The sequence below is a fragment of the Bombina bombina genome, chromosome 3 (genome assembly GCF_027579735.1).
Source record: "Bombina bombina isolate aBomBom1 chromosome 3, aBomBom1.pri, whole genome shotgun sequence".
NCBI classification, from domain to species: domain Eukaryota; kingdom Metazoa; phylum Chordata; class Amphibia; order Anura; family Bombinatoridae; genus Bombina; species Bombina bombina.
This window is the reverse complement of record NC_069501.1, coordinates 199861972-199886966: the sequence shown is the minus strand read 5'-3', so window position 1 is coordinate 199886966 and position 24995 is coordinate 199861972. Positions and strand designations below refer to the sequence as shown.

The 24995-nt window shown below is 38.7% G+C and overlaps 1 protein-coding gene across 2 annotated transcripts in view; it reads left to right on the top strand.

Moving 5' to 3' along the window:
* The window catches only part of AP1S2 (adaptor related protein complex 1 subunit sigma 2), a 154544-nt gene extending 137640 nt beyond the window's left edge, over window positions 1-16904 (top strand). For both annotated transcript variants that reach the window (XR_008401329.1, XM_053706081.1), the window contains one exon: window positions 10836-16904. Coding sequence is in view for 1 of the 2 variants with exons in the window: in XM_053706081.1 (XP_053562056.1) it covers window positions 10836-10883 (48 nt within the window). In the remaining variant the exon portion in view is untranslated. The remainder of the gene's footprint in view (window positions 1-10835) is intronic.
* The last annotated feature ends 8091 nt before the right edge of the window (window positions 16905-24995 follow it).

The following is a 24995-nucleotide window of genomic DNA, read 5'->3' as shown; positions in this document are numbered from 1 at the left end:
ACTCTGCCTCTGAGACAAGACCTTCTAATACAAGGTCCTTTCAATTATCCGAATCTACTTTCTCTGAGACTGACTGCATGGAGATTGAACGCTTGATCCTATCAAAGCGTGGCTTCTCCGAGTCAGTAATTGATACCTTAATACAGGCACGAAAGCCTGTCACCAGGAAAATGTACCACAAGATATGGCGTAAATATCTTCATTGGTGTGAATCCAAGAATTACTCATGGAGTAGGGTTAGGATTCCTAGGATATTGTCCTTCCTCCAAGAGGGTTTGGACAAAGGATTATCAGCTAGTTCTTTAAAGGGACAGATTTCTGCTCTGTCTATTCTTTTACACAAGCGTCTGGCAGAAGTTCCAGACGTTCAGGCATTTTGTCAGGCTTTAGTTAGAATTAAGCCTGTGTTTAAACCTGTTGCTCCTCCATGGAGCTTAAACTTGGTTCTTAAAGTTCTTCAAGGGGTTCCGTTTGAACCCCTTCATTCTATTGATATCAAACTTCTTTCATGGAAAGTTCTTTTTCTGATGGCTATTTCCTCGGCTCGAAGAGTCTCGGAGTTATCTGCCTTACATTGTGATTCTCCTTATCTGATCTTTCATTCAGATAAAGTTGTTCTGCGTACAAAACCTGGGTTTTTACCTAAGGTGGTTTCTAACAAGAATATCAATCAAGAGATTGTTGTTCCATCATTATGTCCTAATCCTTCTTCAAAGAAGGAACGTCTTTTGCATAATCTAGACTTAGTCCGTGCCTTGAAGTTTTTCTTACAGGCTACTAAAGATTTTTGCCAAACATCTAACCTGTTGGTTGTTTATAGTGTCTGGCAATTTATCCTGGTCTTTGAATTGCATCTTATGCCGATGCAATTCTTTCTCTCTTTTTCATATCAGTGTCTAATTCTACTCACCAGGTTGCTGACACTTTTTCATTACTGTATATAATTTTGGTACCACCTCTTCATTTTTTGTGTTTTGTTTGTTGTTTACTCTGGACAGAGGAGAGGTCAGAAGGCCTCGGCAACCTCTCTTTCTTTTTGGCTTCGGAGTATAATCCGTTTAGCCTATGAGACTGCTGGACAGCAGCTTCCTGAAAGGATTACAGCTCATTCTACTAGAGCTGTGGCTTCCACCTGGGCCTTTAAAAATGAGGCCTCTGTTGAACAGATTTGCAAGGCTGCAACTTGGTCTTCCCTTCATACTTTTTCCAAATTTTACAAATCTGATACTTTTGCTTCTTCGGAGGCTGTTTTTGGGAGAAAGGTTCTACAGGCAGTGGTTCCTTCCGTTTAAGTTCCTGCCTTGTCCTTCCCATCATCCGTGTACTTTAGCTTTGGTATTGGTATCCCACAAGTAATGGATGATAAGTGGACTGGATACACTTAGCAAGAGAAAACATAATTTATGCTTACCTGATAAATTTATTTCTCTTATAGTGTATCCAGTCCACGGCCCGCCCTGTCCTTTTCAGGCAGGTCTAAATTTTAATTAAACTACAGTCACCACTGCACCCTATGGTTTCTCCTTTCTCTGCATGTTTCGGTCGAATGACTGGATAACATAATTTATGTAAGAACTTACCTGATAAATTCATTTCTTTCATATTAGCAAGAGTCCATGAGCTAGTGACGTATGGGATATACATTCCTACCAGGAGGGGCAAAGTTTCCCAAACCTTAAAATGCCTATAAATACACCCCTCACCACACCCACAATTAAGTTTAACGAATAGCCAAGAAGTGGGGTGATAAGAAAAGAGCGAAAGCATAAAAAAAATAAGCAATTGGAATAATTGTGCTTTATACAAAAAATCATAACCACCACAAAAAAGGGTGGGCCTCATGGACTCTTGCTAATATGAAAGAAATGAATTTATCAGGTAAGTTCTTACATAAATTATGTTTTCTTTCATGTAATTAGCAAGAGTCCATGAGCTAGTGACGTATGGGATATAAATACCCAAGGTGTGGAACTTCCACGCAAGAGACACTAGAGAGGGAGGGATAAAATAAAGACAGCCAATTCCGCTGAAAAATTAATCCACTACCCAAATCAAAAGTTTCAATTTTAATAATGAAAAAAATTGAAATTATAAGCAGAAGAATCAAACTGAAACAGCTGCCTGAAGTACTATTCTACCAAAAACTGTTTCTAAAGAAGAGAAAACATCAAAATGGTAGAATTTAGTAAAAATATGCAAAGAAGACCAAGTCATTGCTTTGCAAATTTGATCAACAGAAGCTTCATTCTTAAAAAGCCCAGGAAGTAGAAACTGACCTAGTAGAATGAGCCGTAATCCTCTGAGACGGGGAATAATCCGACTCCCAATAAGCATGATGAATCAAAAGCTTAACCAAGATGCCAAGGAAATGGCAGAAGCCTTCTGACCTTCCTAAAACCAGAAAAGATAACAAATAGACTAGAAGTCTGTCTGAAATCTGAGTAGCTTCAATATAATAAAAACTCTTACCATATCCTAAAGAATGTAAGAATCTTACCAAAGAATTCTTAGGATTAGGACACAAGGAAAAGACAATAATTCCTCCACTAATGTTGTTAGAATTCACAATTTAGGTGAAAATTGAGATGAGGACAGCAAAAAAACACCTTATTCTGATGAAAAATCAGAACAAGGAGATTCACAAGAAAGAACAGATAATTCAGAAATTGTTCTAGCTGAAGAGATGTCCAAAAAGAACAATACTTTCCATGAAAGTAATGAATGTCCAGAGCAAGCATATGCTCAAAATAGAAGAGCCTGAAAAACCTTCAGAACCCAATTAAGACTCCAAGGAGGAGAAATTGGCTTAATGACAGGTTTGATACGAATCAAAACCTGAAAAAAATGATGAATATCAGGACGTAACACTGCCTTATCCTGATGAAAAATCAGAAAAGGATATTCACAAAAAAGAGCAGATAACTCAAAAACTCTTCTAGTAGAAGAAATAACCAAAAGGAACAATACTTTTCCAAGAAAGTAATTTAACGTTCAGAAAATGCATAGTTTCAAACGGAGGAGCCTGTAAAGCCCTCAGCACCAAATTGAGACTCCAAAGAGGAGAGATTGAATTAATGACAGGCTTGATATGGACCAAAGCCTGTACAACACAATGAATATCAGGATGATTAGCAATCTTTCTGTGAAAAAAGAACAGAAAGAGTAGAGATTTGTCCTAACAAAGAATTGAAGACAAAACCTTATCCAAACCAACCTGAAAAAATAATAAAATTCTATGAATTTTAAAAGAATGCCAAGAAAAGTAGGTCTTCCAGACTCAATATAAATCTTTCTAGAGACAGATTTATGAGCCTGAAACATAGTATTAATCAATGAGTCAGAAAAACCTCTATGACTAAAAACCAAGCGTTCAATCTCCATCCCTTCAAATGTAATGATTTGAGATCCTGATGGAAAAAAAGGCCTTGAGAAAGAAAAGGTCTGGTTTAAACGGAGGTGTCCAACGTTGGCAACTGGCCATCCGAATGAGATTCGCATACCAAAACCTGAGAAGCCATGCTGGAGCTACCAGCATAACAAACAAATACTCCATAAGAATTTTGGAAGAAGAACTAGAGGCGGAAAGAAATAGGCAAAAAGATAATTCCAAAGAAATGTCAATGCATACACTACTTCCGCCTGAAGATTCCCGGACCTTAATAGGCCCCTGGGAAGTTCTTTATTCAGATGAAATGAAAATCATATCTGGGTAAGAGAGACCATTCTCCCGGAAGAGAAAAGCTTGATTAACAGAGATAATCCGCTTCCCAAATATCTATACCTGGGATACAAACCACAGAATTTAGGTAGGAGCTGGATTTAGCCCAAACTAATATCCGAGACACTTCTGTCACAACCTAAGGACTGATAGTCCTACTCTGATGATTGATATACACCATAGTAGTGATATTGTTTGAAAAACATTAAACGTCTCTTCTTCAAAAAGAAACAAACTGAAAAAACTCTGAGAAAGCACAGAGTTCTAAAATATCAAATGGTAATCTCGCCTCCTGAGATTTCCAAACCCCTTGTGCTGACAGAGATCCTCAGACAGCCTCCCAACCAAAAAGACTCACATCTGTAGAGATCATGGTCCAGGTTGAAAGAAACGAAGAGACCTGTAGACTAAATGATGGTGATCTTAACCACCAAATCAAGAGAGATAAATATTAGGATTCGAAGATTAAAAATGCGAAATCCTAGAATCCCTGCACCATAATTCAGCATAAAAGACTGAAAATGTTCTTTCTATAGAGAATGAGCAAAGGGAATTAAATCCAATGCTGTGGCCATAAGACCTAAAACTTCTATGCATATGTAGCAACTGAAGGAAATAATAGAGACTAAAGGTACCGACAAACGGAACACAATAAAATTGTCCCTTGTCTGATAGAGACAAAGACAGAGACACAAATATCTGGAAACCTAAAAAAGGTGACCATTGTGTACGGAATCAATAGCTTTTGAAAAAAAGATCCTCTAACTATGTCCTGAAGAGCAAAGTGAATCATATGAGATTCCGCATCCTCAGAAAAAAATCTGAATGAAAACAGAAAAATGAAAATATGCATTTATTGTATCTAATGAAAACAAATAATGCTATCACTGACCAAAAGGCAGAATAGTTTGAATAAAACTCCAAAACCCAGTTCCTAAAAATGGAACTGGAAGAAATACCCCAGAAGATTCCAGGTCTGAGCAGCGCTTGAACCCCATGGGTGCCCAGCCATGCTTCAACAGTACCCAAAATATATAGGACCGAAACACACTTAAAGAAAGTGTTAGCCTTACTGGAATAAAATCAAAGAAATTTGGACCGAAGAGAACCAAATAAATTGTAAGAAAGTCTTAACCTGCCCCTTGCCAGCCAAGCTGGAATACGGCACGTACATCGCAATATTAGAGAGCTGATTTCCAACTGAAAAATTTCCAATTATAAACATGTTACTTTGGAAAGAATTCAGGAATTCGTTCCTTAATAAGAACAACCAAACTAGTATAAGCTTAAAGTTTTAGTCTTAGAACTCAATCTTGAAGCCCAGAGTAACAGTTAAGAATTGAATCAAATTATAAAACAAAAAATTGATTATCTTAGAACAAAAGAAATATGGATTTTTTTTTAATCACAAAATTCTTCTAGCTAAAATAGCTAAAGACATAGAATAACCCTCATTTGCGAAAATATTCAATAAAATGAAGACACAAATGAAATTATTAGCATGATAGTCCAGTTAAAGGACCAGTTAATACACTGGACTTGCATAATCAATAAATGCAAAACAACAAGACAAAAGCAACAGCACCTAGTCTAGTAAATGTTGTCCCTTAACAATGCTAAAATAAATCATAATCTGATACTTGATCTTAAAGTAAACAGAACAAAAATGAAGCAATTGCAATATCCAAATAAATCACAGGACCAAGAAAAGTACCTGAAACTAAATAATTTTCCATAAATAAGATACAACCATCTAAAGGAAAATAAATACTATTTTGCTATAGAAACAATAGCATAATTAGTAGGAGTAGAGAGAGCCCCAATAAATTGGAGAACCCTCCAAATTGAATTTAACTGCTGGCAAAGAATATAGTTTAAGACCTTTGAAGAAGGAATAAAAGAAAATTCTCAGCCTATTCCATTCCCTAGTATGGGGAATTGGAAAGAAAACCTCTGAAAACACAGAAGAATAAATAGGCAGAAATAGTGTCAGCTAGTCTTAAAGAACTAGTTACCTTAATATCCAAAATAATCAACACCTTTTCAACAAAGAACAAATGTACTTTAATAATAAAAAAATAATATAAAAGTAGATTTGTTAGTGTCAATATCTGATGAAGAAAATTCTGAAAGAGAAAAAACATCATCAGAGAAGGATAAATCAGTATGTTGTTGGTCATTTGAAACTTCAATAATTAAAAAAAGAAGTGAAAAAGACCTAAAATTTTTTATTAGAAGGCACGAAGTCAGACAAAGCCTTTAAAATAGAATCAGAAAAATATTTCTTATAAATCTTCTAAATATTTCTTGTACATAAGATGTAAGAATGGCAATATATAAAGCATAAATACTAATGGATTCTGCATGTAAAAGTATATCATAATAACTTATTACAAATCATAGCTAAAGATAAACATTTATAACATTTAAAATAAATGAACTTAGCTTTGGTAGAACTGAAACTCAGTTAAGCGTTTTTCCAGAAGTGGCTTCTGATTCAGGGTCAATCTGAGACATCTTGCAATATGTAATAGAAAAAACAACATATAAAGCAAAATTGATCAAATTCCTTAAATGACAGTTTCAGGAATGGGAAAAAATGCCAATGAACAAGCTTCTAGCAACCAGAAGCAATAAACAATGAGACTTAAATATTGTGGAGACAACAATGACGCTCGAATTTTTTAGCGCCAAAAAAAGCCGCCCACATTATTTGGCGCCTAAATGCTTTTGGCGCCAAAAATTACGCCACATCCGGTAACGCCGACATTTTTTGGCACAAATGACATTTTTTGACGCCGGAAATGACAAGAAAATTTTTGCACCAAGAAAGTCCGCGCCAAGAATGACGCAATAAAATGAAGCATTTTCAGCCCCCGCGAGCCTAACAGCCCACAGGAAAAAAGTCAAATTTTAAGGTAAGAAAAAATTGATTTATTCATATGCATTATCCCAAATATGAAACTGACTGTCTGAAATAAGGAACGTTGAACATCCTGAATCAAGGCAAATAAATGTTTAAACACATATATTTAGAACGTTATATAAAAGTGCCCAACCATAGCTTAGAGTGTCACAAAATAAGACTTACTTACCCCTGGACACTCCTCTACATGTAGTAGAAAGCCAAACCAGTACTGAAACGAGAATCAGTAGAGGAAATGGTATATATAAGAGTATATCGTCGATCTGAAAAGGGAGGTAAGAGATGAATCTCTACGACCGATAACAGAGAACCTATGAAATAGACCCCGTAGAAGGAGATTATTGAATTCAAATAGGCAATACTCTCTTCACATCCCTCTGACATTCACTGCACACTGAGAGGAAAACCGGGCTCCAGCCTGCTGCGAAGCGCATATCAACGTAGAATCTAGCACAAACTTACTTCACCACCTACGTGGGAGGCAAAGTTTGTAAAACTGAATTGTGGGTGTGGTGAGGGGTGTATTTATAGGCATTTTAAGGTTTGGGAAACTTTGCCCCTCCTAGTAGGAATGTATATCCCATACGTCACTAGCTCATGGACTCTTGCTAATTACATGAAAGAAATGGCAGTGAGGGGAGGAGCTATATAGCAGCTCTGCTGTGGGTGATCCTCTTGCAACTTCCTGTTGGGAAGGAGAATATCCCACAAGTAATGGATGATCCGTGGACTGGATACACTACAAGAGAAATAAATTTATCAGGTAAGCATAAATTATGGGTTTTTTTAGCATATTTACATATGCTGCTGTGTAGGATCCCCCCTTAGCCCCCAACCTCCCTGACCCCCCCCCCCCCCAAAAAAAACAGCTCTCTAACCCTCCCCCTCTGCCTTATTGGGGGCCATCTTGGGTACTGGCAGCTGTCTGCCAGTACCCAGTTTGCAAAAAAATTTTTTTTTTTTTTTTGGGGGGGGGGGTTTCTGTAGTGTAGCTTCCCCACCTGACTGATGTGTTTTTTTTTTTTTTACTTTTTATCCCCCTTTTTACCCAATTTTATTGCACATTTTTCTGTAGTGTAGCGGTTCCCACCCGCTCCCTCCCCGTGCACGCGCCCGCCCCCGCCCTCCTGTGCCCGGTCATCCCCGCCCACGATCCCGCCCCCCTCCACATCAGCTCCCACCCACCAGCAATACCGGCCATCGATGTCCGTTGCAGAGAGGGACACAGAATGTCTCTCTCTGCATCGGATGGCCATGCAAGGTTATTGCAGGATGCCTCCATATCGAGGCATCACTGCAATAACCGGAAAGCAGCTGGAAGCGAGCAGGATCGTTTCCAGCTGCTTTCCACACCGAGGACGTGCAGGGTACGTCCTCAGGCGTTAACTGTCTTTTTTTTTTTTAGGACGTACCCTGCACGTCCTCGGTCGTTAAGGGGTTAAAGGGACATAAAATACCTTAAAGGGACAGTAAACTTAAAAATAATGTTATATATTTCTGCACATAGCGGCAGTTTTAAAAAACAAAAGCTTTGAGAGATTTTTGCTATCAAACTTGCACTTACCTGGTCTCCTCTCCAGGCTCTTCTGGATCGGATCTTGGTTTTTAATAGCGCTTCGCAGGCACGCTGTCTAATCACAACGCTGGTGATTGCACCATTGAACTAAATGTAACTCGAGCTTTTGAAAACCGAAACCCGATCAGAAGAGCCTGGAGAGGAGACCAGGTAAGAGCAAGTTTGATAGCAAAAATCTCTAAAATCTTTTGATTTTAAAAGCTGTCGCTAAGATAATGTTATATAATTCTGCGCTATTTTTCATTTTCTGAGAACTGGAAGTACACAACACCAGGCATCCTATAGCCTAACCCTGCTACATATATGTACCAAATAGTAGGGTTCTGCCACATAAAGCACATTTTGACAATGCCTTCTTCAGCAACAAGTCCAGATTGGCATCTTCCAAGTCACATGCTGGGGGAGTTTGGCTATTTGAACAAAACAAAAAAAAGTGCAGCAAACAAGGTGTCAGTGCATTATTCACATGCACCTATTAGATGAACTAATGGCAAAATGCATATATTTGTAGCCACCAATTATCAGCTAGCTCTCAGTAGTGCACTGCTGCTTCTGAGCCTACCTAGATATTATTTTCAACAACAAAAAAGAGAACAAAGCAAATTCGATAACAGAAGTAAACGAAAAAGCATTTTTAAAATCCTCTGTTTAATTTCCCTTTAATTAAATATTTCATTAGTGGTTTACATTGTGAGTTTGTTGTTGTTTTAAAGAGATTAAAATTCCCAGAGATTTTATTGCAAGGTTACATTACTTGACTAGTAAGTGAGGTGCACCTGGACAGTTGCCCATCTACTCCATAAGATATCGGACCATTTATAATATAATATGTCGCTGTCTACCATAAATTAAACAGTGGGTTGTAGAAACAGTACGGTAAATACTGTGCAATAATCTAGATTTGGCTGTATCTAATATTTAGACTGGCTGGGCACCGCAACGGTGTTGAATAGAATCTTAAACAGATTTATTTATTTTAAGCTGATGATGACTGCCAATTTCATTTTGTTTCTTAGTTTAACCATTTTTTAATGGTTAGTAATGTTTTCTCTTCCAAGCAATAAAGAATTTCAATTAGTCTTGCAAGTTAATACATTTGAATTTGTTTATTATAGATTTACTTGCAGGTAACAGGAATTAAAGGGACAGTCTAAACCAGTATTTTTATCATGTTAAAAAATAGATAATCCCTTTATTACCCATTCCCAAGTTTTGCATAACCTACACAGTTATATTAATATACTTTTTACCTCTGTGATTACCTTGTATCTAAGCCTCTACAAACTGCCCCCTTATTTCAGTTCTTTTGACAGACTTGCATTTAGCCAATTTGTGCCCTCTCATTTGTAACTCCAAGGGTGTGGTCACAATGTTATCTCTATGAACTAACGCCCTCTAGCTGTGAAAAACTGCCAAATGCATTAAAATAAGGGGCGGCCTCAAGGGCTTAGAAATTAGCATATGAGCCTACCTAGTTTTAGCTTTCAACATACCTTTACTAAATTGTATCATTTTGTTGTTTTCGCCTCTTCAAAGGCAGCTTTTGGCAGAAAAGTCCTACAGGCCGCAGTGTCTAGCAAATAGCAACTTTCTTTATTGCTTTTGTCCCACCCATTTTCTTGTGGACTCCACAGCTTGGTTATTAGATCCCATATGTCAAGGTTCATAGACTCTCACCACCATATGAAAGTAAACATAATGTATGCTTGCCTCATACATTTTGTCTTTCATGGTGGTGAGAGTCCACAAGACCCGCCCAGGACTTTTTTTTTATGTATTATTGACAGTAGTATTTTATTTGCGCCTCTTTATACCCTGGCTTTCTGTTACTTTATTCTCCTCTGCTTGATTATGCAATAGACTAGGATATGCAGGGAGATAAGAGGGTTCAGAAACTCTTTGTGTTTGGAGTATCTATGCCTCCTCCTAGTGGCCAGGAGTTGAATCTCATGTTTCAAGGCTTGGTAAACTCTCACCACCATGAAAGAAAGGAATTTATCAGTTAAAGGGACATTAAACACTAAATAAATGCTAGATAGAATGATGCATTCAAAGAAAAGATTAGTCCATGACTAACATGTAGATGTATTTTTTAAAGTTTCATTAGTTGTTTAAAAAGTGACAAAATAAGTGTAAAGTTTTAGTGTCTATAAAACACTGAGAGCTGCCATGTTGTAACTTGTGTTACCTTCTCTGCTGTGGCCAATTAGGGACCGTTATAAATAGGTCACTAGAGTGTGCAGCCAATGGTTGTGCTGGATTTAACAGTGTTCTGCACTTCCATTTCTAACAGGAACTGAAAAGCTCACAATTTCAGAATGGAATTACAGGCAAAGAGGGCAAAATAAATAATGAAAGTATATTGCAGAGTTGTTTTATATATACAATTTATCATTTTATATTACCATCTCAAAGTGTTTAATGTCCCTTTAAGTATAAATTGTTGGGATTTTTTTATATACACACAATGCATTCTGATTTGTTGCTGTTTAAAGTTAAAAGGTTAGTGTTTTTTTCTGTGTTGCTGCTTGAATGAATTCCCATTATAGTTAATTAAAAAAAAAACCACTGGCATGTGACAGCTTACGATAATTTGTTTGCATTTCTCCCAACAGGAAGCGGAGACACCACGGAGTGTTCTTGAAGAAATTGGGTTAACATAAACGTCCTGCCTTGTCCTGGACGTCTCGTCATATAAATGTTTACTGCCTTCATCTCAGTGTTCTCTTTATAGTGTAATATGATGTCTGTCAGTATTACTGTACTGCTAAGCTGCTTTAGTTCAACCCTGAAGGAAACAAATATTAGTAAACGGTATTTTTATTTACAGACTCCATAAATAAAATGGAAAGGGACTCCAATAGTTAAGCATGTCTGTGATACATTTCAGAGGAAACTAGTGAACTGTGAGCTCTTTGAATTTCAGTTTTATTTCATGGTAAAATGGAAATTTTATTGTGACAAAATTAAAATGAGAACATTTTCTTAAAGGGCCATGATACCCACATTTTTTCTTTCATGATTTAGAAAGAGAATGCATTTTTAGACATCTTTCTAATTTACTTCTATTATCTCATTTGTTTTATTCTCTTGATATTCTTTGCTGAAAAGCATATCTAGATATGCTCAGTAGCTGCTGATTGGTTGCTGCACATAGAAGTCTCATGTGATTGGCTCACCCATGTGCATTGCTTTTTCTTCAAACAAGGATATCTCAAACAGGAAGCAAAATAAAAAATAGAAGTAAATTGTAATGTTGTTTAACTTTGTATGTTCTATCTGAATCATGAAAGAAAGATTTTGGGTGTAGTGGCCCTTTAAGCTTCACTGTCAGTTTGCATTACCTTTTAGTTCCACAATTGTATTAAAGGGACATAAAGGAGAGCATTTTATTATTGCGCTTGCAAAGCAGTTAAACACATAGCTGAAGTAAGCTCTGGTGCAGAAATGCACATCTGATCCTTAGCTGAACAAGACCAGTAATTGGTGGAAATACGTATATGCCTCGCCTTATTGGCCTAGCAGCTCTGAACTAGTAGTGCATTCCTAATACAGAGCTGGCTTTAACTATGTGCTTAACCCATTGGCAGTGTTTAAACTGATAATGATGTTTTCAGCACATAAGAGCATTATATTATTGCTCCTTTATATCCTTTTATATATATATATTTGACAACCAAAGATCATTATTTATTAAAGACAATTGTTTTCAATTTCTTTTTGACAGTAAAAGGGATTCAGATACTGTATACCACTGGGATTTCTTTTTTTCTAATAAACCAAAGAATTTGATCATCTACTTAGCAACCTTTAATATTTTATTTAGGTTTTAGATATAACTGCTGTGAAAATGGTTGCTACGTTAAGTGAAGAAATAAGCTGAAAAGAAGAGGATTCCAGATTGAAACCACTATTTTTATTCATGTTTTGACATTTTAAGCAGCAGTCAAGGGAAAAAAAACTGAAACATGAAATTACTTTATGTTCTGTTGTAACTAAGGATTTTTTTTCTAGATCTTATGTTGACAGACTGAAATAGGATTAATTTATTTTCAAACCAACACTGCCATAACAATATTGTTAATGTACTTTTTATACAACTGAATAGTAATTCTACAAGAGTCAATCCAGATACCTGGTTTTTGTTGTTTGTAAAACTTATAATGGCCACCCCTGTAGCCTGTGTGAGGAAGTCTGGGACCACATGCAAGCAAGAGATGAGCCACACGGCTTATTATCTGAAGCACAATCACTTGACTTTCATGTATATGATGTGGGAGTCAATGTCTATATAACCTGTATATATACAGCTACATTTTTGTGGAGCTGCAGGTGTGGATCCTATCAGCTAATCAGCACTGGATACTTCAGTATAAGCTATGCACATACAAATGAACAAATGTTGCATTTTGCTGTTCTTTCAAAAGCATGATAGAATCTACTGTATGTGAGCACAATGTCCCTTTAAACGTTTTTTTCTAGCAGATAAGATATGTTTGATACATAACCACTGCCCTTTCCTATGAATGATAAAACATTTAATATCCTGCTTTCCATTAATCTAATATTAATTCAAATTTTTATTCTGATAAAGGGATGTAAAGTCAAAATGAAATGTACACGACTCAGAGCATGCATTTTAATTTACTTATATTATCATATTTGCTTTGTTGAAGAGTAAACTTAGGTAGGCTGATAGGAGTTTAGGAGTGTGCACAAGTCTTTAGCATGGATAACATTGTTGAAAACATTGTTGCCAGATGACTAAAGACATGCACGCTCTTGAGCTAACCCAGGATTACTCTTTAACAAGAGAACTAAGCAAAATGCATAACAGAAGTAAATGGGAACGTTGCTTATAATTTAATGCTCTTTCTAATCCATTTAAATTTAATATTGACTTTACTTTCTCATTAAGGTCCTAATGATAAAAGATTCTCCTGCTTGGAGAGACATTGTAGTGCAGACTTCACAGGGGCTGAACTCGCTAAATGCTAAAAGAAAAAAGGCAGAACCCTTCAGCACTGAGAGACCTCTCACGAGATTCTAGACAGACAGTTTTTTCTGTATTTGTCTAAAGGGCATTCCCTGCATTTCTGTATGTGAAGGAGAGATAAGCCCAGTGCAATATATAACAGCATAACAGGAGAGTTGTGTTACACTTACACTTTGTGCTTTGTATTTTATATTACTTTACACTTCAGATTGGGTATTTATTACATTGAAACTTTTATATTTTAAATACATTTAGATTTATATCCAGCAGTTGATGTTACCAATTCTGATAATGTTTTGAAAGATTCTGTTACTTTAACAAATATTTCTGTGTATCTTTTACAAATTATATTGAACTTTGTGTTTGCTCTATTGTAAAATAAACATAGCTTCAGAAAGTGGAAGGCAGGAGGCAGTTCCCTAGGCTAAGGGCTAGATTTATTAAGCCCTTACGGCAGCAAGTTCTCACAAGAACTTGCTTGTCGCGATTTAACAAGCAGCAGGCACCAGACCGCTGCTTCCCTAAACTCTTCGCCACCTCTAAACTGGCGAAATTCAATCTCCTCGATCGAGTCAGACCGAGGAGATTGACAGCTCCTGCCCACGCGTGATTGGTTGTGCGCGGGCAGGGGGCGGGATTGCACGCGAGCGCAAAATTGCGCTCGTGTGCAATGTTAATTACCTATGGGTAATTTTGCCCCGCCACAGGCGAGCTGAGGCATACAGGAGCGCGTATACGTGCCCCTGTATGCCTCAGCTATGATAAATCTAGCCCTAAATAGGGAAGTCCCCAGGGACTAACTGAAGCTCTCTCACAGGTCTTGTCAAATGCTGTAAACATTTTAAACAAGCTGCTCTCATTGATTTGTCTTGTTAGCTGTATGCAGTGACGTTTGCTCAATATTCACAATACACTTGTTTTACTGACAGAAAAGTAATATTTACAAAACTACTGGCAAAAACAAGTGAAATTGTAATGAAAACATTTCAATTTAATTTGCATTTGCTGCAAACAGGGACTTTATAGCAGCCCAAGGTGTTCTCCAGTTTACTTCTCTCATGCTTGTAAAATTCTCAGCATTTTTCTATTAAAAATAAAACTGATTACTTAAGTTTCCCAGAGAGCCTCATTACTTTCTATGGAAGGCATCTCTCAGTCCCTGTGAAGTCTGCACTATAGCTGCCAGTTTTATTTTTAAAATAAAAAATTACATTTGTAAAAGATGTTCATAAATATACAAAGTATGAGCCTAATTTGTTAAAGTTACACAGAAACTGTGAAAGCATAATCAGAATTTGTAAAATCACAATCCTAAATACAGTGCTGTATACAAAATAAAAAGTGCAAAGTTTAAATGAATAAAAAAAACAAAGTGTGAATGCAGCATAACTCATGTCATACAGTACTATATTGCACTGGGCTTGTCTCTCAGTCACATAAAAAATGTAGGGAACACCCCCTGGAGAAGTATAGCAAAATCTGCCTTTTTAGAATTTCACTAGGGATCTCGCAGTGCTAAAGGGTCATTTTATATCAACTTATCTGAGTGGAGAGGTTTATATAGTCAGGCCCTAAATATGACTATTGTCTTACTCTTTACATGTGCTGTAAACAAAAACTTTTTAATACAAGTTGATCTATCAACTCTGATCAGATCCTTTGTGGAAGTGGCATTAATATCCTGTAGTAAATGGCTACTGGTTTATACTGAGTAGCCTTCTAAAAGTAGTCACATGTTCATTCTTTTGGTAGATTTATGGAGACATGATATACCCAGACTTTCTATTGTGCATATAAAGAACAGTAAGAAGTAGCACATGAAAAGGATTAAGCAAGAATAGTTTAAATTTAGATTGAAATTTGCAGATATTTCCACAGCTCATACTATTACCGATAGATGGCATTCTGCTGTGTCAGTTCCATCACATAATTCCTACAGCTCTATTAGTTTCTATTGGATAACCTATACTGCCATGTCAGTGTAAGAGACAGGCTCCTTTCACTGGAGTGACATTACTGTATTATTGTTCAGTTTCAGCACCAAAAGAGAGTAGAAAGCTTGAACTATTGATGTAACTTTATTTAGTTCCAACTGGGAACTTTTCAAATAAGATTTTATATCCAAACTATATTTTAATTTAACAAAGAAAAAAATCTTATGTGGTTATATGGATGTCCTCAATTAGGTTTGTGAATCTTCTGTACCAATATTTCTGCTGATTTTCTGTAAATGTCCCTTTGTTATTGAAAAGTTTACTTTTCCTGTTCCATGTTGCTAAGTAACTAAAATGTTCTATCACCAACATTTTGTCAAAGGTTCACGGAATGGGACACATTTTTGCTTTGTCTTTGAAGTGGATTACAAGTACTTGTGAATGTATTATGATCATAATCATTTGAATGGTTTGATAAACACAAACTTTTTCAGTTGCTTGGCTGTATCATTGAAAGTGTGCTGTTCTACTTGACATATTGCAACCTTAGAAAGCCCAAAAACCATTTTGTTATAGAGCAAAACTGAACCAACTTGGGCACATTGAAAGATGCAAGCCTAGAAGCCATATTCTGAACAGCATAAGTGCATACACCAGCAATAATAACAACCTCTAGGAAAAACAGTCCTGTCTTAAAGGGATACTAAACCCAATTTTTTTCTTTAATGATTCAGATAGAAAGTTGCTTAAAATTGCATGCTCTAATTTACTCCTATTATCAATTTTTCCTTGTTCTCTTGCTCTCTTTATTTCAAGCAGGAATGTAAGGTTTAGGAGCCAGCCCATTTTAGGTTCAGCACTCTAGATAGCAATTGCTAATTGGTGCTACATTCAGCAAACCAATAAGCAAGCGTAACCCAGGTTCTGAACCAAAAATGGGCCGTCCCCTAAGCTTTTACATTCCTGCTTTATAAATAAAGATAGCAAGAGAACAAAAAAAAAATATAATAGGAGTAAATTAGAAAGTTTCTTCAAATGGCATGCTCTATCCGAATCCTGAAAGAAAATATTTGGGATTAGGACCCGTAATCATTTTACTTGTTTTTGAAGTGATTTGCAAAAAACAAGACTATGATGCGAACAGTGAATAAAAAAAATACCGGAACATATGATGACTTCTCTTGCCAGAAAATAGTGCAAAGGTTAAACGGTGGAAATGTTTTCAATAGGTTATATTAGGTCAGTAGCACCTAGTATGATAATTCCTGTTAAACACACTAAATATAATAATTTTTTTGTATAATTATCAAGCAGATTTGCTAAAACCTATTTGACATTAAAAGTAAAAATATAAACCACTATTAAATTTGCAACGGTTAGGTCTTTGCAGTACATTATGTATCGGTAACATGCTTCCTGCAGCAGACACAGTAAACTTGAGATACTCCTACTTTAGTTATTGCGTAGAACTCTATAATACAATACTTCACTATCGGAAATAAAAGGCACAATAATAAGCATTATATATCATTAGCAATCTTATCTACCCTTGTCAACATAAGTGGTCATATCCAAACATTTTGTGAGTACAGCAGTGCTTTGTGTGAATCTTTTATTTTGAAAACCTTTTATTAGTTTGGATTTTGTTTTTATCTGTGTGTGCTTTGCTGGACTAAGCTTTGTTGTACTTGTGACTTAGTGTGCTCATTGTCTGTTACATCAATTCATTTATAATAAAGGTCAGTTTTTACTCAGTCTGGTGTCACTCATCATTTTTATATAAATATTACTGTGGGACTAATGAATGTCAAAAATCAGCACAGCAAAACAGACTAATAGTATGCCCTTCACTTCAAATCACAGAGAGACAAAAATAAGAATTACTGAGTTTGATGTATAATACGTGTATATATAATAACAAAGGTGTCTAGTATTTCAAATCGGAGATCTTATTAATGCCAAAAGATTTCCCTGTTTTCCTTCCTAAGATAGGGAGAGTCCACAACTTCATTCCTTACTGTTGAGAAATAAAACACCCGGCCACCAGGAGGAGGCAAAGACACCCAAGCCGAAGGCTTGAATATCCCTCCCACTTCCTCATTACCCCAGTCATTCTTTGCCTTTCGTCACGTTAGGAGGTGGCATAAAACTGTCAGAAGATTCGGAGAGTCCTGAAAAAGGGTATCTGCCCTTCGAGATAGGACTGGAGTTTTAAGTAGTCATGTCAACCTCTCAGTGAGAGTATTGATGAAAGTTAGAGTCTGGAGATGCAGGGAAAGTTTTTCTGCAAAACCATCCAGACTACTGCTTAGCTCCTAAGCAATCAGTGTTAACAAGTTTCACTGCCTGCTTTCTCTCACTCAAGTCCATGTCAGGAGCACTGCTATAAGACTGTCACACTTGAGAAGCTGTGTTCTGTTCCACAGCATGGATCCTGTGGTAAGATCATTTCAATTTATACACATAAAAGGCTATAACAGGGTCACAGTGTGGCTCCTTTATACCTTGATAGGATCCAGCGTTAATATCCTCTGAAGGGGGATACTGAACAGTTGGAGTTAATTAATCAGCGTATTATTTACATACTGCTTTGTGTAATTTTTTTTCCTGGGCTGATAGATTGTGTTTTTGGCTGGAACAAAAAGGTTTTACTTTTAAGTTTCACTTTTGTTTTTGAAAGTGTTGCACAGCTCCTATTTCTTGCTGTACTTGTAATAACAGGGGAAGTACTGTCTATCACTCCATGTGACAGGGTGTGGTCTATATTCATTTCATTAATTCTGGCTGAGAGTTGAACCTGAGGAGAGCATTTCCTCTGTTAACCATTGGGACTATAAAGGTGAAGTTTTCTATAATAAAAAACGTTTTTGTGTCCTTCTGTGGGTATAACCTGAGCTATGGAGGACTCTGATATGTTAGAAGGTACTCCTCCTGTACTAAATCATACCTGTTTATATTGTGAGGAGGACGTGGTTTTCCTGCCCACTCAATTATGTTCCACATGCCTTAACACCGTTATAAAGTCTAAGAAGTGAGACAAGCCTGCTAAGGCTCTTAGTCCCTCTGAGCCGTCTACCTCTCAGGACTCGGCATCCCGTGAGATTACTACCCTTGCTATATTATCCACTCCACATGCAGTTCCCCGTAGCACATCTAATCCTCCATCCGGAGGGGGCCTTGTGGACTTTCCCGCGCAGTTACAAACAGCGGTGTCTACGGCCCTCAGTGCATTACTTTGCTCTAACAAACGCAAGAGAAAGGTTAAACATAGCTCTCCTGACCCGGAGTCATCTATATATTTATCGGATTTAGCTATTATGTCCCAGTTATCCGATGATGAGTTAACCTCTGTAGCCTCAGAAGGTGAACTTTCTGGGTCGGAGTCCTTAGCGTCTAAGCCTCCTGCTGCGGAGGAACCATCCTTTAGCTTTAAAATTGAGGTTCCAGAGTCCACGCTGCCTGAAGATCCTATGATACCTAAATTAGACAGAGTTTACGAAGATAGGAAAGTTCCTTTGACTTTTCCTGTGCCGGTTAAGATGGCGAACATTATTAAGCATGAATGGGAAAGAATTGGTTCTTATTTTCCCCCTCGTCTACTTTTAAAAAGTTGTTCCCGGCCACAGACTGGATTTGTGGGGCTCCGTTCCTAAGGTGAATGGTGCATCTCTACACTTGCTAAACATACTACTATACCTCTTGAGGATAGTTCTTCGTTCAGAAGCCGATGGATAAGAAAATAGAAACCTTTCTGAGAAAGATGTTTCAACATATGGGATTTTTGTTTAAACCAGCGGCTGCAGTTGCCGCGGTTTCCAGAGCGGCTACCTCTTGGTGCCACTCTTTGTCGGAACTCATTGAGGTGGAGTCTTCCCTCGAGGATATTCAAGACAGAATTAAAACTCTGAGAACTCTGAGAGTGCTCTGGTTAAAGTCTTGGTCTGCGGATATGACTTCTAAGTCCAGACTCCTTTTTATTCCCTTCAAGGGAAAGATTTTATTTGGTCCAGGCCTCGACTCCATTATTTATTTGGTTACCAGAGGGAAGGGTGCCTTCCTACCGCAAGATAAGAAGAACAAGTCTAAGGGACGACAATCTTCTAATTTTCGTTCTGACAAATCCCAACATCAACAATCCTCCTACACGTCTGAGCAACCCAAGAGTACTTAGAAGCCGGCTCAGTCCTGGAATAAATACAAGCAAAATAAGAAGCCAGCGGAAAACAATTCGGCATGAAGGAGCGGCCTCTGATCCGGAATTGGATCATGTAGGGGCAGACTGTCTCTTTTCAGATGCCTGGTTCAAGGACGTACAGGATTTGTGGGTCCTGGAGGTGGTATCTCAGGGATACAAGATAGGCTTCAAATCTCATCCGCCAAGGGGCAGATTCTTTCTCTCGAATCTGTCTACCAGACCAGAAAAGAGGGATCTATCCTCCTTAGGAGTTGTCTTGGTGCCTGTCGAAGAAAGAGGTTTGGGTTTTATTCAAACCTTTTTGAGGTCCCAAAGAAGGAGGGAACTTTTTGCCCAATTTTGGACCTAAAGTGCTTAAACACATTTCTCAGTGTCCCTTCAAGATGGAGACAATGATGTCCATCCTTCCTTTAATTCAGAAAGGCCAGTTTATGACCACTATAAATCTGAAGGATGCTTAACTTCATGTTCCAATCCACAGGGAACACTTTCAGTTCCTGAGGTTTGCATTCCTGGAAAAGCACTTCCAGTTCATTGCCCTTCCCTTTGGCCTAGCTACTGCTCCAAGAATCTTTATGAAGGTTCTGAGGGCTCTTCTAGCCATTGCCAGAACTCAGGATATTTCAGTAGCCCCATCCTTTTGTCTTGCAGAATAAATCTCGGAGTCCCTTTTCGATCAGATGGATGGAAGATAGACTTGGAAAAGAGTTCTCTTATCCCAAGTGCCAGGGTGGAATTCCTGGGTACTATAATAGACTCCATATCCATGAGGATATTTCTAACAGAACAGAGACGGTGCAAGCTAACTTCGGCATGTCTTTCCCTCCGGACCTCCTTGAGTGCCTCTGTGGCTCAGTGTATGGAGGTGATTGGTCTCATGGTGTCCTGCATGGACATCATTCCTTTTGCCAGGTTCCGTCTCAGACCTTTACACCTGTGCATGCTGAGACAGTGGAACGGCAATCATTCAGATCCGTCTCAACAGATTGTATTAGACAGCCGGTCGAGAGAATCGCTCTCTTGGTGGCTCTGTCCAGAGCATCTGTCCTGAGGGACATGTTTCTTAAGACCATCCTGGGAGATTGTGACTACGGACGCAAGCCTATCCAGATGGGGAGCTGTTTGGGGTCCAGGAAGGCACAGGGATTGTGGACTCAGGAGGAGTCCTCCCTCCCGATTTAATATTTTGGAAATACGGGCAATCTTCAAGGCCTTTGAAGGCTTGGCCACTTCTGGGTTAGTCCCAGTTTATCAGATTCCAATCAGACTATATAACCTTGGTGGCTTACATCAACCATCAGGGGGGAACAAGAAGTTCCTTGGCGATGACGGAATTATTTCAGATTCTGGAGTGAGCAGAGGCCCACAAGCTGTTTGCTGTCAGCGATCCACATTCCGGGTGTGGACAACTGGGAGGTGGATTTTCTCAGCAGGCAATCCTTCCATCCTGAGGTGTTTGCAGAGATATGCAGCAAGTGGGGGACGCCATAGATAGATCTCATGGCGTCCTGTCTCAATACCAAGCTACCCAGGTACGGGTCGAGGGATCCCTAAGCGGATCAATAGATGCACTAGCAGTGCCCTGGAGGTTCAAACTCATATATTTTTTCCTCCATTACCACTTCTTCCTCGAGTGGTGGCCCGCATCAAGCAAGAATCTGTAATCCTGATTGCTCCATCGTGGCCGCGATTCGCGGATCTAGTGGGGATGTCCTCACCTCCTCCATGGAAGTTACCTTGTCGCAGAGATCTGCTGATACAAGGTCCATTTGTTCATCAAAATCTAGATTATCTGAGGCTGACTGCGTAGAGATTGAATGCTTAGCCTTAGCCAAGAGAGGTTTCTCTGAGTGTCATTGATACTCTTATTCAAGCTCGTAAACCAGTTACTCGGCGTATCTACCACAAGATGTAGAGGACCTACTTATTCTGGTGTGAAGAGCGTGTTTATTCCTGGCACAGAGTTAAGGTTGCCAAGATCTTATCTTTTCTCCAGGATGGGCTGGAGAAGGGCCTTTCTGCTAGTTCCAAGAGGGGACAGATTTCGGCCCTGTCGGTTTTATTGCACAAGAGACTGGCTAAGCTTCCAGACGTGCAGTCCTTTGTTAAAGGGACACTGAAACCAAATTTTTTTCTTTCATGATTCAGATAGAGTATGACATTTTAAGTAACTTTCTAATTTACTCCTATTATCAATTTTTCTTCAATCTCTTGCTATCTTTATTTTAAAAGCAGGAATGTAAATCTTAGCAGCCAGCCCATTTTAGGTTCAGCACCATGGATAGCGCTCGCTTATTGGAGGCTTACATTTACCCACCAATAAGCAAGTATAACCCAGGTTCTCAACCAAAAATGGGCCGGCTCCAATGCATCACATTCCTGCTTTTTAAATAAAGATAGCAAGAGAACAAATACAAATTGATAATAGGAGTAAATTAGAAAGTTGCTTAAAATTGCATGATCTATATGAATCATGAAAGAAAAAAATTGGGTTTAGTGTCCCTTTAAGGCTTTGATTAGGATCCGACCTGTGTTTAAATCTGGAGCTCCTCCTTTGAGCCTAAATCTTGTTCTTTGGGTTTTGCAACAGGTTCCATTTGAGCCTTTGCATTTCGTTGACATTAAATTGTTATCTTGGAAGGTTCTCTTTTTATTGGCTATTGCCATTGTTTCTGAGATCTCTGCTTTGCAATGTGAGCTACTTATCTGATTTTTCATGCAGATAAGGCAGTTTTACGTACTAAATAATGTTTCTCTTGTTAAGTGTGTTCAGTCCACGGGTCATCCATTACTTATGGGATATATTCTCCTTCCCAACAGGAAGTTGCAAGAGGATCACCCAAGCAGAGCTGCTATATAGCTCCTCCCCTCACACGTCATATCCAGTCATTCTCTTGCAAGTCTCAACAAAGAAGGAGGTCGCGAGAGGAGATAGGAGTTTTTTACCTAATTATTCTTCAATCAAAAGTTTATTATTTTAAAATGGCACCGGAGTGTGCTGTTTTTTTCTCTCAGGCAGTATTTAGAAGAAGAATCTGCCTGCGTTTTCTATGATCTTAGTAGACGTAACTAAGGTCCACTGGCTGTTCTCGCACATTCTGAGGAGTGGGGTAACTTCAGAAAAGGGAATAGCATGCGGGGTGAGGTATGTGCAGTAATATGTTCTAGGAATGGAATTGACTAAGAAAACACTGCTGGTACCCATATGATGTAAGTACAGCCTTTAATGCAGTAGTAGCGACTGGTATCAGGCTGATAAATGTATGCGCAGTTGAGTTATTTTCTAGGGACTAGAATTTGACTGAGAAAATACTGTTAATACTGAAATAAATGTATGAGCCTTAACTGCAGTAGAAGCGACTGGTAGCAGGCTTAGTGATAACTTTGCATAACAATGGAAAGTTGTTTTTAAAACGTTTACTGGCATGTTATTCGTTTTGTGAGGTACTTTGGTGATAAATCTTTTTGGGCATGATTTTTTTCCATATGGCTAACGTATATTTCTGCATAGAAACCGTTGTAACAGGTCTCCCACTGTTATAATATAGAGTGGGAGGGGCCTTTTTTTAGTGCCTTGTTGCGCAGTTAAAATTCTAGCACAGTCTTCCTGCTTCTTTCTCCTTGATCCAGGACGTCTCCAGAGAGCTCAGGGGTCTTCAAAATTCATTTTTGAGGGAGGTAATCAGTCACAGCAGACCTGTGACAGTGTGTTTGACTGTGATAAAAGCGTTAAATCATAAAATGATTATCCGTTTTTGGGTATTGAGGGGTTAATCATCCGTTTGCTTGTGGGTGCAATCCTCTGCTAAATTCATACATTTACTGTTAAATTTGTTAGTTCATTGTTATTTCAACTGTGACAGTTTTTTTGTGTTTTTAAAAGCGCTGCAGCGTTTTTTCTATTGCTTGTAAATTTATTGAAAGATTTTTTCCAAGCTTGCTAGCCTTCATTGCTAGTCTGTTTAAACATGTCTGATACAGATGAATCTACTTGTTCATTATGTTTAAAAGCCAATGTGGAGCCCAATAGAAATATGTGTACCAATTGTATTGATGTTACTTTAAATAAAAGTCAGTCTTTACTGGTAAAGAAGTTATCACCAGACAACGAGGGGGAAGTTATGCCAACTAACTCTCCTCACGTGTCAGTACCTTCGCCTCCCGCTCAGGAGGTGCGTGAGATTGTGGCGCCAAGTACATCAAGGCCCTTACAAATCACTTTGCATGATATGGCTAATGTTATGAAAGAGGTATTATCTAATTTGCCTGAGTTAAGAGGCAAGCGCGATAGCTCTGGGTTTAGGACAGAGCGCGCCGATGATACGAGAGCCATGTCCGATACTGCATCACAATTTGCAGAACATGAGGACGGAGAGCTTCATTCTGTGGGTGACGGATCTGATCCGGGGAGACCGGATTCAGAAATGTCAAATTTTAAATTTAAGCTTGAGAACCTCCGTGTATTGCTAGGGGAGGTGTTAGTGGCTCTGAATGATTGCGACACGGTTGCAATCCCAGAGAAATTATGTAGGCTGGATAAATACTATGCGGTACCGGTGTGTACTGACGTTTTTCCTATACCTAAAAGGCTTACAGAGATTATTAGCAAGGAGTGGGATAGACCCGGTGTGCCCTTTTCCCCTCCTCCGATATTTAGAAAAATGTTCCCAATCGACGCCACCACATGAGACTTATGGCAGACGGTCCCTAAGGTGGAGGGAGCTGTTTCTACTTTAGCCAAGCGTACCACTATCCCGGTGGAGGATAGTTGTGCTTTCTCAGATCCAATGGATAAAAAATTAGAGGGTTACCTTAAGAAAATGTTTGTTCAACAAGGTTTTATATTACAGCCCCTTGCATGCATTGCGCCCGTCACTGCTGCAGCGGCATTCTGGTTTGAGTCTCTGGAAGAGGCTATTCGCACAGCACCATTGGATGAGATTATGACAAGCTTAAAGCCCTTAAGCTAGCTAATGCATTTGTTTCGGATGCCGTTGTGCATTTAACCAAACTAACGGCTAAGAACTCCGGATTCGCCATTCAGGCGCGCAGAGTGCTATGGCTTAAATCCTGGTCAGCAGATGTAACTTCTAAATATAAATTGCTTAATATTCCTTTCAAAGGGCAGACCTTATTCGGGCCCGGCTTGAAAGAAATTATTGCTGACATTACTGGAGGTAAGGGTCACACCCTTCCTCAGGACAGGGCCAAATCAAAGGCCAAACAGTCTAATTTTTGTGCCTTTCGTAATTTCAAGGCAGGAGCAGCATCAACTTCCTCCGCTCCAAAACAGGAAGGGACTGCTACTCGTTACAGACAGGGTTGGAAAGGCAACCAGTCCTGGAACAAGGGCAAGCAGGCCAGAAAACCTACTTCTGCCCCTAAGACAGCATGAAGAGAGGGCCCCCTATCCGGAAACGGATCTAGTGGGGGGCAGACTTTCTCTCTTCGCCCAGGCCTGGGCAAGAGATGGCCAGGATCCCTGGGCGTTGGAGATCATATCTCAGGGATACCTTCTGGACTTCAAAACTTCTCCTCCACAAGGGAGATTTCATCTGTCAAGGTTATCAACAAACCTAATAAAGAAAGAGGCATTTCTACGATGTGTACAAGACCTCTTAGTAATGGGAGTGATCCACCCGGTTCCGCG